This window comes from Pestalotiopsis fici (genome assembly GCF_000516985.1).
Source record: "Pestalotiopsis fici W106-1 unplaced genomic scaffold PFICI_Scf_7, whole genome shotgun sequence".
Taxonomy (NCBI): Eukaryota; Fungi; Ascomycota; class Sordariomycetes; order Amphisphaeriales; family Sporocadaceae; genus Pestalotiopsis; species Pestalotiopsis fici.
In genome coordinates, this window is record NW_006917097.1 from 2652052 (window position 1) to 2664721 (window position 12670).

At 47.8% G+C, this 12670-nt stretch overlaps 5 protein-coding genes across 5 annotated transcripts; 3 read left to right on the forward strand and 2 right to left on the reverse strand.

Annotated features, from left to right (window-relative positions):
* Nucleotides 1–563: 563 nt before the first annotated feature.
* PFICI_10428 (uncharacterized protein) lies at nucleotides 564–1829 on the forward strand (the record flags this gene model as incomplete). Its single annotated transcript, XM_007839009.1, has 2 exons — nucleotides 564–1610; nucleotides 1659–1829. 2 exons carry the CDS (start codon nucleotides 564–566, stop codon nucleotides 1827–1829), a joined length of 1218 nt encoding a protein of 405 aa, XP_007837200.1.
* Nucleotides 1830–1938: 109 nt separating this feature from the next.
* On the reverse strand, nucleotides 1939–2452 carry PFICI_10429 (uncharacterized protein; the record flags this gene model as incomplete). The annotated part of the gene is made up of 3 exons (XM_007839010.1): nucleotides 1939–2098; nucleotides 2152–2380; nucleotides 2434–2452. The coding sequence occupies 3 exons, from the start codon at nucleotides 2450–2452 to the stop codon at nucleotides 1939–1941; spliced, it is 408 nt and encodes a 135-aa protein (XP_007837201.1).
* A 1200-nt stretch (nucleotides 2453–3652) lies between these two features.
* PFICI_10430 (uncharacterized protein) lies at nucleotides 3653–4492 on the forward strand (the record flags this gene model as incomplete). Its single annotated transcript, XM_007839011.1, has 1 exon — nucleotides 3653–4492. One exon carries the CDS (start codon nucleotides 3653–3655, stop codon nucleotides 4490–4492), a length of 840 nt encoding a protein of 279 aa, XP_007837202.1.
* A 294-nt stretch (nucleotides 4493–4786) lies between these two features.
* On the reverse strand, nucleotides 4787–6447 carry PFICI_10431 (uncharacterized protein; the record flags this gene model as incomplete). Its single annotated transcript, XM_007839012.1, has 3 exons — nucleotides 4787–5826; nucleotides 5895–6168; nucleotides 6241–6447. 3 exons carry the CDS (start codon nucleotides 6445–6447, stop codon nucleotides 4787–4789), a joined length of 1521 nt encoding a protein of 506 aa, XP_007837203.1.
* A 3354-nt stretch (nucleotides 6448–9801) lies between these two features.
* On the forward strand, nucleotides 9802–12114 carry PFICI_10432 (uncharacterized protein; the record flags this gene model as incomplete). Its single annotated transcript, XM_007839013.1, has 1 exon — nucleotides 9802–12114. One exon carries the CDS (start codon nucleotides 9802–9804, stop codon nucleotides 12112–12114), a length of 2313 nt encoding a protein of 770 aa, XP_007837204.1.
* Between the last annotated feature and the right edge of the window lie 556 nt (nucleotides 12115–12670).

The following is a 12670-nucleotide window of genomic DNA, read 5'->3' on the forward strand; positions in this document are numbered from 1 at the left end:
TTCAGCGAAGCATCGCTCAATCACACAGGTCGGTTTTCTTCAAGGCATGAAAAAAAAAAAAGCGGTATCGTGGCGATTCCCGAGATGAATGATTTGAACTGATGCTGAAGCTCGGCATTAGACCGAGACGTCAAGACTCAAAACACTGTGGGGCCTCTTTAGTAGGTACAAAGTACTAGGTTAGGTAGTTACGGATCGCTCCTTTCCTGCTTCTCTCTCCTCAGAGCGGGTATCTACATTCTAAAACAGCACACCTACATCTAGCGACTCCAAAACGTGGTTACAATGCTTCAGGTCTGTTGTCTGCTTGAAGCAATGATTTATTCTTGACGTGAATCATGGAAACGATTGCCCACTTTTCGCTGCCAGTTTCAGTGGCGCCAGGAGCATTCCGTCTGCAGAAGGAAGACTCCGTCATAGTAGGCCAAACCGGTCCCCACATCGGCCATTCGCCGAGGTCACGGCGGTTTCTAGTTTTGGGTCAAGTAGAAGGTCGAGCTGGACAGCACAATCACGGACAAGATCAACATTGATGAGCACCGATTTGCTTGCAAATCACGGCAATGGCTGCACATACACGTTTGATTTGTGTGATCCCACGATCGAATGCCATCCGGCAACGGGCTTTTGGGCTGGCTGGTTGCTTCACTCGCTTCTACTCCAGCAAGACCAGTATAGGCGACAGCCCACGCGTTGCCGTATTGTATCAAGCTCTGGAGCCTCCCGTCGTCAACGGTGTAAGGAAACCAAAAAAGCCCGGCGGTTACCAGGACTCCGGTGCCGACATTGCTTGGACCCTGCGGCATTCTGGAACCAATGTCATCACCCCGTCGGCAAAGCCAGATCCAGGTACACATGAAGGCTGGTGTTTCCCGGATACTGAAGACGGATTAATGGCAGCCATTGATCAGGGCGCGACGCATTTTTGGGCGAATACTATTCTCTTCAGCGATCACCCACTGCAGACTTCCAGGCATCTGGATTCTCATGAGAAGAATGTTAGAGTGGTTGGGCAGCCGCCAAAATTTGTGCAGATGTACGATGATAAACATCTAGTCAACAGCATACTACGGGGGCCTACTACAAATTTAACGCTTCCCAAGGCCGCAATAGTCGCCGACTTGGATTCACTGCGAAGAGCCGTTGCTCCAAATGGATCTCTGTCCTTTCCCATTGTGGGGAAACCTGTCCGCGGCCGTGGTAGCCATGGTGTGGCCGTTTGTGCCTCAATAAAGGAATTAGAAAAACATGCCGAGAACTTACTCTCTGAGTCGCCATCCATTATCCTGGAGGAGTATCTCGCCGGGCAAGAAGGGACTGTGACGGTGATGCCTCCATCTGCAGACCGCCCAGAATATTGGGCGATGCCGGTAGTGGTCCGATTTAATCACGTCGACGGAATTGCACCATATAATGGCAGCGTGGCTGTCACGGCGAATTCGAGGGTTGTGTCTGAGAGCGAGGCTCTCGCAGACTCAACATTTGGTGCTATTTCGAAGCAATGTGTCGAAGTTGCCCGCCTGCTCCGATGTACCGCCCCTATTCGCATCGATGTCAGAAGGTTCCACGAGGATTCCGAGTTCGCTCTGTTTGACGTTAATATGAAACCAGTAAGTCTTTGAAACGATGCGAGGGGCTTTTTTCTAACAATCATGTAGAATATGACCGGACCAGGAAGACCCGGCCGAGAAGATCAAGCAAGCTTGACTGCCTTGGCGGCAGGTGGCTTGGGCTGGAATTACCCAGAGCTGCTCCGCCAGATCTTGGGTTCCGCTAGCTTCCTATATGATCTCAGACGTGCAGAATTGCCAACGGGATTTCATCCATAGATTCAATGCGTTCTATTAAATCTAGACATGTATAAATTGTAAAACCTAAAATGACATAAAAAGATTCTATAGAGTACATACATTTGATACTTTCTTCTCTGATCTCCTCCTATGAACTTTTAACACCATTGAGACCGTTCGCGTCTTGAACTTTGCTTAAACAGTTTGCAATTTCTGTGAAATTGCACATGTACTCATCGTCTGCACCAACTTCAAAGTCAAATCGGCATAAATCCTCTTTAAAGGGGAACATGTATGTACTTGTCACCCTGGTTTCGTTAGAAGTTCCGTCAGCCTTAAGCAGGAATTGAATACAACTTACCAATGATGCTCCTTACTTGCTTGATATTCTTCTAACGCCTTTATGTTCTCGTGATAACTGACCAAGCAAAATTCGAACCCTTTGCTCCTTTCAATTGGGTCTGTCACGGACGGGCCCCCTACAACCAGTCGTCCTTCCTTCACACAGGACAGATTTTTGAGCTTCTTGAGTTCCGTGACAAACGTTGCCTTGTGCTCCGCTGTTACCTCCGGACGAAATCTGAAAAGGACTGAGATCTGTCAGCCTCTAATTCATGAACAAGGCGGGCAATACGATTCTCACCGACGTGAATCAGCGTCATTTCCGGACCGAGTTGAATTCGAGTATGCCGGTGTGTACTGGTAGTAATCGAGCAATGATAATGACTATCGTTAGCGTCAAGCTATAGTGAAGATGCGACGATGGCTGGCAAGACTCGTCATCTTGCATTATATAAGCCTGATTTGTATGATCAATCATTCTCTTTGTAGCCGATGAGTAAAGCCCTATGACTTCTGGTCGGCTAAAAGCCGAGATATACTCGCTAGGGCCGGCCGCCACCCGCAGTCAACCAACCCAGTGCGGCAAATAGTACATATCCACTCAAGAAATCGTTTCCTCAACTAGTACTGTGTATTGTCCGGATGTAGTGTGCTGCATGGTCCCTTGACGCATAGTCCTACTGTCTCCAACTTCCCCCTCACAGTCTTCATACGCCTATAGTGGGACAGCTACGGAATGTCATTCGTAGTACAGGGATGAGGAACATCTGCCGGCATAATTGGGAGGATGCTTTTTCTTTCCTTTCCTTCTTAATTGCGTTTAGGGATTCTCTACCAGTTGCGATCGGATCACACCAAAGTATTGCTCGTCAACTGGCCCATCAATTACCTGACAGGGAGACGAAACAAGCTATAAAATGAATATTTTAAGTGCGTGTAGAAGCATCGAATCTCGTCCAAAAGTTGCGAATACTGGCGAACATGATCGAATGATGGACGTGATCACTCCAGTTCCACACAGGGTGGAGATACGGATGCATGATGCTTCTGATGGTTGTACTGCACCACAAAAGTCGATGATCATTGCAGAACTTGTAGCTGTCATGGCATAGGAATGTCAAAATACATGCATGAAGACGGGTAACATCCTCCGATGAGGGATAAATTCAAATGTCAGAAGCTCTCGTGCGCGCCTAATAAAATAGTTACTGGGCGTTCTTCTCGTGTTGCTTGAATAACGTTTCGCATGACACAACTACACCTGCCATGAGAGTGTGAACAACAATCATGAGATTGCTTCAGTATATAAGTGTAGGGCACTTGTCATTATCGGCATTTGCCATGACCTCGACATTCCCTCAGTACGCATGGTATGGGCACCCTGAATGAGCCACGAGACTACTAAGAGATTAATGAGGACCACAGGGACTCCCATATTCATATCATTGACCCGGAAAACTATCAATTGGACCCAAATAGAGGTAAGAAGCCATGATAAAGACATTGGGTTCTCTCTACTAATGCTCGTGCGAGACTACACACCAAAGGCGGCTCTCAAGGAAAATGCCACCGAGTTCCAAACATCGCGGGGTATAGCACACTCTGTCATCGTGCTGCCGAGTGTATATGGCACCAACAACTCAATCCTTCTTGACAGTCTCGACTATTTCAACGGCACATGCGTAGGAGTAGCGGTGGTGGATCCCGACAGCATCAGTAACGCAACGCTCGCATCCTTCCATGAAAAGGGAGTGCGCGGCCTGCGAGTCAACTTTGGCGATGGCGGAACCGACGAGGAAATTATTGATGCCGTTAGAAAAAACGCGAAATTGGCAAAGATTCACAACTGGGTCGTTCAAGTCTTTATACCATTGCGCACCTTTGTCGCTCTTCACGATGTGATTCCGACACTGGGCGTACGGATAGTTACTGATCACTTTGGACATACCCTGGTGGGATCACGGACGAATAATGCCTTGGATACCATCGATCCATATCAGAATGCCGGCTTCACCGAGATGGTTGATCTCATCAGGCGCAGGCTGCTGTTTGTCAAGATATCTGGGCCATACCTGGACTCCCTTAAGCAGCCGCTATACGACGATATGCGAGTAGTAGCCCAAACCATCATGTTAAATGGGCCAGAGATGGTCGTGTACGGCTCTGACTGGCCACACACGTCAAACAAGGAAGGGAATACGGCCTCTGGTGGTAGACTTGTACCGCAAGAGTTTCGCGAAATCAACGACGCTGCCATTGTCGAGGAGTTCAAGAACTGGGCTGCTACAGATGAGCAAATCCAACGCCTCTTTGTCGACAACCCCCGTCGACTTTGGGGCTGGACTTCTACGGATTCTTGAACATTGTGTGTGGTGTCTACGGTATACAAGAAGAACTCAGACAGTCATGAACAGATGAGGCGATCTGATTTCTGCGTGACTTCTGGGGAGGGTTCTCTTGGTACGATAGTGACTCTCTCCGATTGAGACGGGCTTTCATGGAAGGACAGTAAAGGTAGTGCGAATATCAATGACAACACATGATTTTATAAAGAGATACGCTAATCGTTCATATGTAACTTGCCCTCCACTAAGATCAATTTGCCCTACACTGTACCTGCACTTATGCTTTGCCAACCCATAAAGTTCCAATTCTCAAGTGATGTAGCGAAAAGCCTTGCGCCTCGCCAGTCGCTCTTCCTCATTGAGACCGACAATCTCTGCCTGAGCCTCGCCCCTCATGACTTCGCCAACGTCGGCGCCGTCATCGAGCTTCTGGTTCGCTTGTCGGAGCACCATGCGCATGAAAAAGGCGGCAGCAATGGCCAGCAGCGCAAACGAACTATTAACGGACATGGCCTTGACGTAGCGGGACGCATCCTCTTCAGGCCACAAGTACGAAGTCCAAACCTGCGAGGTATTGGCGACGGCATTGACAAACGCCACGGCTGCGGCGCGCTTGATTCGGGGTCGGAGAAGAGTCTTTTGCGTCCAGGCCAGCAGTACCGCGTTAGAGCCATGGCCCCCTCCAATCATGAGCATCATGGCAAAGTACCGGGCGCCGGTATTGAGGGAGGCGGCCCCAATGACAAAACCAATGATACTCATAACCATTGGCCACATGATGTGGAATGAAGAGTTCTTGTGGCGATCGGCAGACCAATTGTTGGCGACGCCGACAATGAGCCCCAGGATATAAGGCGGGGCTGTGAGGAGCAGCGTGTCAACCGTATTGAACCCCAAGGTCTGGACAACAGTTGGAAAGAAGTTGGAAACGGCAGAAGTGACTTGGATGCAAATAAAGATGAAGCCAAAGATGTAAAGACGCCAGTCTGTAAAAGCAAGCTTGAATCCATGCATCCAGTTGCCATCGTCTTCATCGACCTGGCCTGCATCCTGGATCAGACGCCACTCGGCCACGGCACGTTCCGTGGGAGTCAACCAGCGAGTGGTAGATGGCCAATCCGGCAGTATAAACATGGAGCAAAAGGCAATGAATATGGTAATGGAGCCCTCGATGAGGAAAAGCCATCGCCACGACTCCAACCCGCGAGCACCATTGAGACTATTGTGTATACCGGCACCAATCAACCCAGAGAAGGCACTGCCAAGCTGTGAAGCCGAGAAAAGAATGGCACTGCGAAATCCCATCTCAGAGCGACGGTACCAGGAGGATATAAGAAAGAGGGCACCGGCTATAGGGTACAACAGTTAGCACTTGAGAGATTCGCAATTGATAGAAGAGTGAAAGGTGTGAACTGACGTAAAAACGCAGCTTCAACAATACCAAGAAAGAATCGTACGGCATAGAGACCGGCAGCATTATGGACAAGCCCAGTCAGGACGGACAGTAGTCCCCACAAAGCCATGCAACCTGGAAGATAGATGGAAGGACGAATGCCGGCCAAGAACATATCGGAAGGAATCTGAGCCAGGATATATCCAATGAATAAGATGGCTACTGCAGTCGCGTATTGAGTCGATGTCAATCCCAAGGTCTTGGCAATGCCAGCAGTCTTGGCCGCCGCAATATTGTTCTGCGTGTTTGATTACAAGTTAAATGCCGTCACTGATGTAAGCCCGATGCTTTATTGCGAGAGATTACTTACTCTATCAAGATAATTCATGACAAAAATGAGCCAGAAACAAGCGAGAAGGCGTACATCGAGCTTGCGCTTGAGGCTCTTTTCGGCGTCCAAAAACTCTTCTTCTGACATGCCTTGAGCAATGGCTAGACGATTGTCCGTCTTGAGCTCATCTTCCTCCACCATAGGTCTCGCTTGAGCCGATGACTCTTTGCTATTAATGCTCGTCATTGGTATCAAGGTTAAAGAGATGACTGAATATGTATAATTATAATGGTCAAGAGGTGGGTATTGGTGAGTACAGAGACAAGAAATCTGGATTCAACTTGGAGTATGATGCCCTTTTGTATTCACAAGGGGCATGGGTCCTGAAAGCAGTCTGTATGACTTAGACCTTGTCTATGGACATCCCACACGAGCTACCTGCATTAGTATGGAACCAAAAGTCTGGGGTAGTTGGGCGAAGCTCTGTGGGTACTAGATCAGCCTTGGCTACAAATCATTTGGCATGTCTTGGACATGATACGGCTTGACACCGACACTTGGTTGCAGTAAGTGGCAAGGACTAGTGTCTCATACCTTGAGAAGGTTGGTGGCAGTTCAACTCGGACAATTATGGCGTCGATCACCTATCATTGAAACAAAATTACCAAACCACGTTGAAGATATCCGCTAATAACTACCTAACTCTTGTAGAGACTATGCTTGCAGAATGGATATTGTACTGACTTCGCCAATGTAGGTACAAAGTGTGGGTATTCATTTGTAGTACCGAAACTTCAAGAGGACCAAACCCTCTAGAATCGTGTTTCCAATGTTTTGTCAATCACTCGAAGCCCGAACATGGCGCCTCTCCAGTATTTTCGAGGGATCATAGCGCTTGGAGTACTCTATAACTGGTCTTCAAGTAGTTGTAGGCAACTGATATCTTTTGAAAACTCAAACGAGGTAGCATGAGAGAAGCAAAACAGGGGCAGAGTAGTCCTATCCAGCTTTCGTTTGTGCTGTCAATCTCTTGATAGATCCCATGCGTGAAACGCAAGCCATCTCGATGACCACCCTTGAAAGTTTCGTCTGTTAAAGTGGTCGTCTTGAATGTGTCTAGCATTTAATTGTTTCACTTGATACTGCAAGACACAATGGTGATTTTAATCTCTGGCAAAATCCGCAAACTCCGGTCAGGTACTTCAGAACAGTGGAACTCTTCGGATACATCAGAAGGTACGCACTCTGCCGAATCAATACGCTGTGCACTAAATCCGGTTATAAGGCAGAATGACTATCCACACGTGCGGACTTCGGTTTCCTGACATCGAACACAGCATGTGGGGAGTCCAATTGCAAAAGGGTTTCCTGCATTTATTGTCAAACGTTTACAGTTTGGGTGTCATGGCGTCTAATGAGTCGCTGATCGTCGGTGTTTGGCCGATCATTTAGAGTCCGTAGAGTGTATGAACGGGATTTCGCCGAACCACTCGCGGATGGGAAGGAGGACGAGCCACGCCGTCTACGGTATGGGAAAGTCTTGCTGAAAGCGAGTGCCTAGCTTTCCATACCCTGGACGACTTCTGTGAAAAACAAAAACACGCGTTTGGTTTGTACTTGCAACATTAGTGCAGAGCACGGCGCAAGAAAATACCTTGCATTGATGAAGATTTCACACCTCAATCGCCGCCAAATGTTGTAAGGGCCGCAGTCGATGAGCGTGTGAATATACTATGTAAGCTGCTTCACTGCACCTCCATCAAGTGTTCCTCATCATATCAGCACAGGAAATCTCGAATTTGTCAAATCCATGATCGAGTTGATGCAAGCGTCTCTCGTTAAAGCTGAGCCCGAAACCAGTCGTCTCAATCTAATAATGGGTACGGCGATTGCCTCAATATATTGATAGCTAGATCCAGCAACCACTCCTAAGCCTTTCCAAGGAATGCTATGGACACTGCGAACCTATTGCGCGGGCGTATGTTGATTGCTGGCATCGTCACACAAAGCATGGATGACATATCACCAAGGTTTGCCAGGAGTGATGAAGGGCGGACTTTCCATGCATCGTCGACACTTTGACCTTCTCACCGCAAACAAGAATAAGGGCTAATTCGCTGCAATGAAATGGTTCATACTTTGCTACCAGAACAGGGCGTATGCGAGAATATACGCACTATGAAGAGTCAGTTTGCTCGAAGCATACGTCGTAGCCGAAAACAGTGAATGTAACACGCGAGGGATTGCATAAACACATGCCTTTTTTCTTTCTTTTCCTTACTGGGATACTTGTACGAAGTCTGTGTCTCAGCGACTAGGATTTTGCGAGCAGGGCTTGCAATATTGTTGCTGCGCCATGAGGGACTACACACTTTTACGTGATTCGATTAGTGCTGGGTAGATCAACACAGAGCAAGGCTGATCAGGCTGGCTGGGCAGGTGATCGGATGTCTGCGACTAGAATAATATTGTAGTCATCCCATGAGATGATTACAATGGAAACAAGGATGAGGGTCAATCATACCTTAAGCACGAGCCATTAAACCTTTTCCTTCTTTTTGGATGAATAAAACGGGCTCGTTGCTCCGAATTTGTTGCGAAGCGACGTGTTAATTCGCACAGACCACCAGAGAGACTTCTTTTAAAGGCACGCGTAATTTTCAATCGACCCTTGTCCTTGATCTAATTCTGCGAGCATCCAATGTATGTTAAGCAATGATAGGGTGGTGCTTTGCTATTGGAATCTACACTGGTCTACTTGTTACTGGGTGCGGGCAGGCAGTGTAGGCTTATAATGCAGGTATCATTTTCAGTAGAGTGATGCCAAGCTGCAGGTAACCGGGCTTAGATTTACGCCCCACGGGTACGGTAATTGGCAGGGCGTAACTGAAAAAGTCGTCAAACAGGGTTAGGCAGATTACCTAGGTAACCTTAGGTTACTAGGTTCGGTACTGTATTGATTTATTGATTCACATTTCCCCGCGGCCTGCGTCTTAGTTTGAGGCGCGGGCCGATTCGAATACCATCTGACGTTGCCAGTAATGGTGAGCCTAGAAGGGCCCTGCCAACCTGCTTGCTCATGCGGGGTTCGTCAATAACGAGGCTCAGTTAGGCCCTATGCGTCGTCAGATCGACATCACGGAAGCAGAGACATTCCCTTCCCTCAACCAGTTGCATCGGAAAAGAAACAGTAATTCAAATATTATTCGCGATATGGACGCGCACTACTCGACGGTAAAGCCGCCAAATTGCTCCTAAATCCTGTTAACGGATCTGTCAAGCTTTCATTTGGCCACGAACCGGACTACCCCATCTGCGACGATGCGGCTTCTCCATTTTTCTGACGACGGCGAGCTAATTCTAACCTCCTACCGAAATGACCCTCCACCGTATGCTATTTTATCGCATATGAGGGGACCCGATAGTGAGGAGGTGACTTTCCAAGATATATCGAACGGAAATTGGAAAACTAAGTCTGGCTATGAAAAGCTTTTTCTCTGCAGGCAGCAGGCAGAGTGCGATGGATTGAGCTATTTCTGGGTGGATTCCTGTTGCATTGACGCAACATATCCGGTAGAGCTGACAGAAGCCATTAACTCTATGTTTCGGTGGTTTCAAAATGCAGCGAAATGTTATGTCTCCCTACAGGATGTTGGCGGAAAATCTCACGAGGACCGCCTACAAATGATGCGCCATAGTAGATGGTTTACTCGTGGATGGATGCTGCAAGAACTTCTCGCTCCAACTGTGGTTGAGTTCTACTCGGCGGATGCCACCATGTTAGGCGACAAACAATCCTTGGAGCATTTAATTCACGACATTACTAGAATCCCCGCAGAAGCTCTTCGCGGTGCACCATTATCCGACTTCACCGTTGCGGAACGCGAGTCATGGGTCCATGGTCGTTATACATTACGCGAGGAGGATATAGTATACTGCCTCCTGGGCATATTCAATGTCACCATGCCAGTGGTTTACGGCGAGGGACGAAAGAGGGCACAGCGGCGGCTGCGAAATGAGGTTGCTCGAATGGATTTGCGATCACTGTCGGCCGGGTCCCGCGATGCAATATACAGCATAGGCCTTGCAAAATCGGAGTTTCGGGTTCTAGTCCTGGAACCAGGCGTCATGGGAGAGGACATCGATTGTTACCTGGAGATTAGCAATCTTGAGCAGCCCCCAGCATACCATGCGTTGAGTTATGTCTGGGGGGAAGAACCCGCAATTCACCTTTGCTATGTCGATAGCAATGCGATTATGATAAGACCAAGTCTTCTACAAGCTTTGCAGCGCCTCCGTCGACAAGAGGGACGGATCAATATCTGGATAGATGATTTATGTATCAACCAAAAGAACACGCTCGAACGGAACGCGCAGGTGAAACAGATGGCCAAAATCTACTACCAGGCCAGCCGTGTGTTCATTTGGTTGGGAGAGCACAACTCGACAAGTTCTCTTGCCATGGACCTCATCAGAAAAGTGGCCGAATCGGACTATGTATGGGAAACAATCCGGTGGAAGGATCACGAGTTTACAGCTTTGCTTAGTCTTCTGAGTAGAGTGTGGTTTCAACGTGGTTGGATTGTTCAAGAAGCAGCATTTGCGCAGGACGCAACACTCTGTTGTGGAGATCGTCAGGTTCATTTGACTGATCTCCTAAAGACTGTGATTCAAATCCAGTCGCAGCTTTTGCTAGGGCAATCACCTGTCGTAGATCTACCGGAGACAGTGGATAATTATTCCATCCACAAGTTTAACGATTCATCCGCAGTCAGATTATTCAGTTTGATTAGCAAGGCAGTCTCAAGGACTTCACATGCATCTACATTGGAACGCCGGCTGTCCTTGGAAAACCTTGTGGACGCTGCTAGATTTACTGAAACAAGCGACAAGCGCGACACCATCTACGCATTACTTAACCTGGCTAACGATCTCAGATCGTCTCCTTTCAAACCTGCAGATAATTCTGGTCTCATCGAACCGAATTACGACAAAAGCGACATGGAAGTCTTTGCCGACTTCATCCTTCATTGCTGCAGAAACGGATCCCTTGATATCATTTGCCGGCCCTGGGCACCAGTCTCTCCAGACGAAGGATATCCGACGTGGATAGTTAGCAGACACTATCTGCCGTTTGGTGACCCTTGCAGACGTTTGACGCATCGGCTAAATGGAAAAGAATTGGTCGGTACCAGCGAAAGCCGCTCGTATAATTGTCATGGTGGAAAGAAACCACAAGTCACGATAGAACTGCATGGCAAAGAAGGCGCTTTCAAAGGCGCCTTGATTGCAAAGGGTTTTATTATTGGTGAAGTGGTACGAAGATCAGCAAGAATGGCAGGTGCAGTTATCACCAGGGATTGCTTAGCCATTCTTGGGGCGACTCCTGATTCGGATGCTAACGAGTTGTCTCGAATCATCTGGCGCATACTTTGCGCAGATCGCGACATGGCAGGAAATCAAGCACCAAAGAAATACCCAAAGTTGATACAACTATTGAAGCAGCTCAGTACCAACGGCCGTCACTCACTTGGTCATCGATCTGCGTTTGATCAATTGCTGGATGTTGACATTCTGGAGTTACTCGACGATGACATTCCCAGCAATCTGCGAGAATTTCTTGAAAACTTGAGAGATACAATCTGGGACCGGCGGGTGTTCCAATTGAGCGCGATTGATTCTGTAGGCACGGCATTAGTAGGCATTGGTCCTCGAGAAACCAAGATTGGCGATATGCTCTGTATCCTCTATGGATGTAGTGTTCCAACTGTATTACGTCAATTCAAGACGGATGATGGAGTGCAAATCTGGAAGTTGATTGGAGGGGCTTACGTCGATGGAGTGATGAATGGAGAACTCTTCCAAGACCGTACTCGTGGGGATAAAGATGAGGCATTGTTTGATATTAGGTAGAAATGCAGACCCGGGCACATTGATGGCTACATTAATTAAAGACAATCTAAAAAACACTATAATACAGTGTTCGTAGTGTAACTAGAAAGTTGATAGAGAGTTCTATTATCTTCATCAGTATTCAACCTCATCAGGGCCGTAGATCAAATGGTACCTAGTGAAGGTATCTCAGAACATGCTCTCATGGTGGTGGTGATGACACAGCCCACCTCACTGTCCACCCCCGAGGCTATCCTTCAACGATGAGTGGTTGACTCCTACATGGCTTGCTGCAGGCTATTCAGGTGTTATGGGATTTTTATAGATGATTGCCCAAATCAGCGTCAAAGTGGTCAGCTGCAAAGTCTCTTGGAGATCCCACGACTGATGAGCCTATAAGAGCGTTCTTGAATTGCAGGACCCCTGATGAAATCTGCAAAAATCGAAATAGCCGCGTTCGTCTCTGGACGTGAGACAGATACTTTCTTGCATAACTTCTCTGTCGCATGCTTGGTAATCTTTGCAACGTATACAGCTCAGTCACGTTCGTATGGACTCAACAGACGTTTGTGATCAT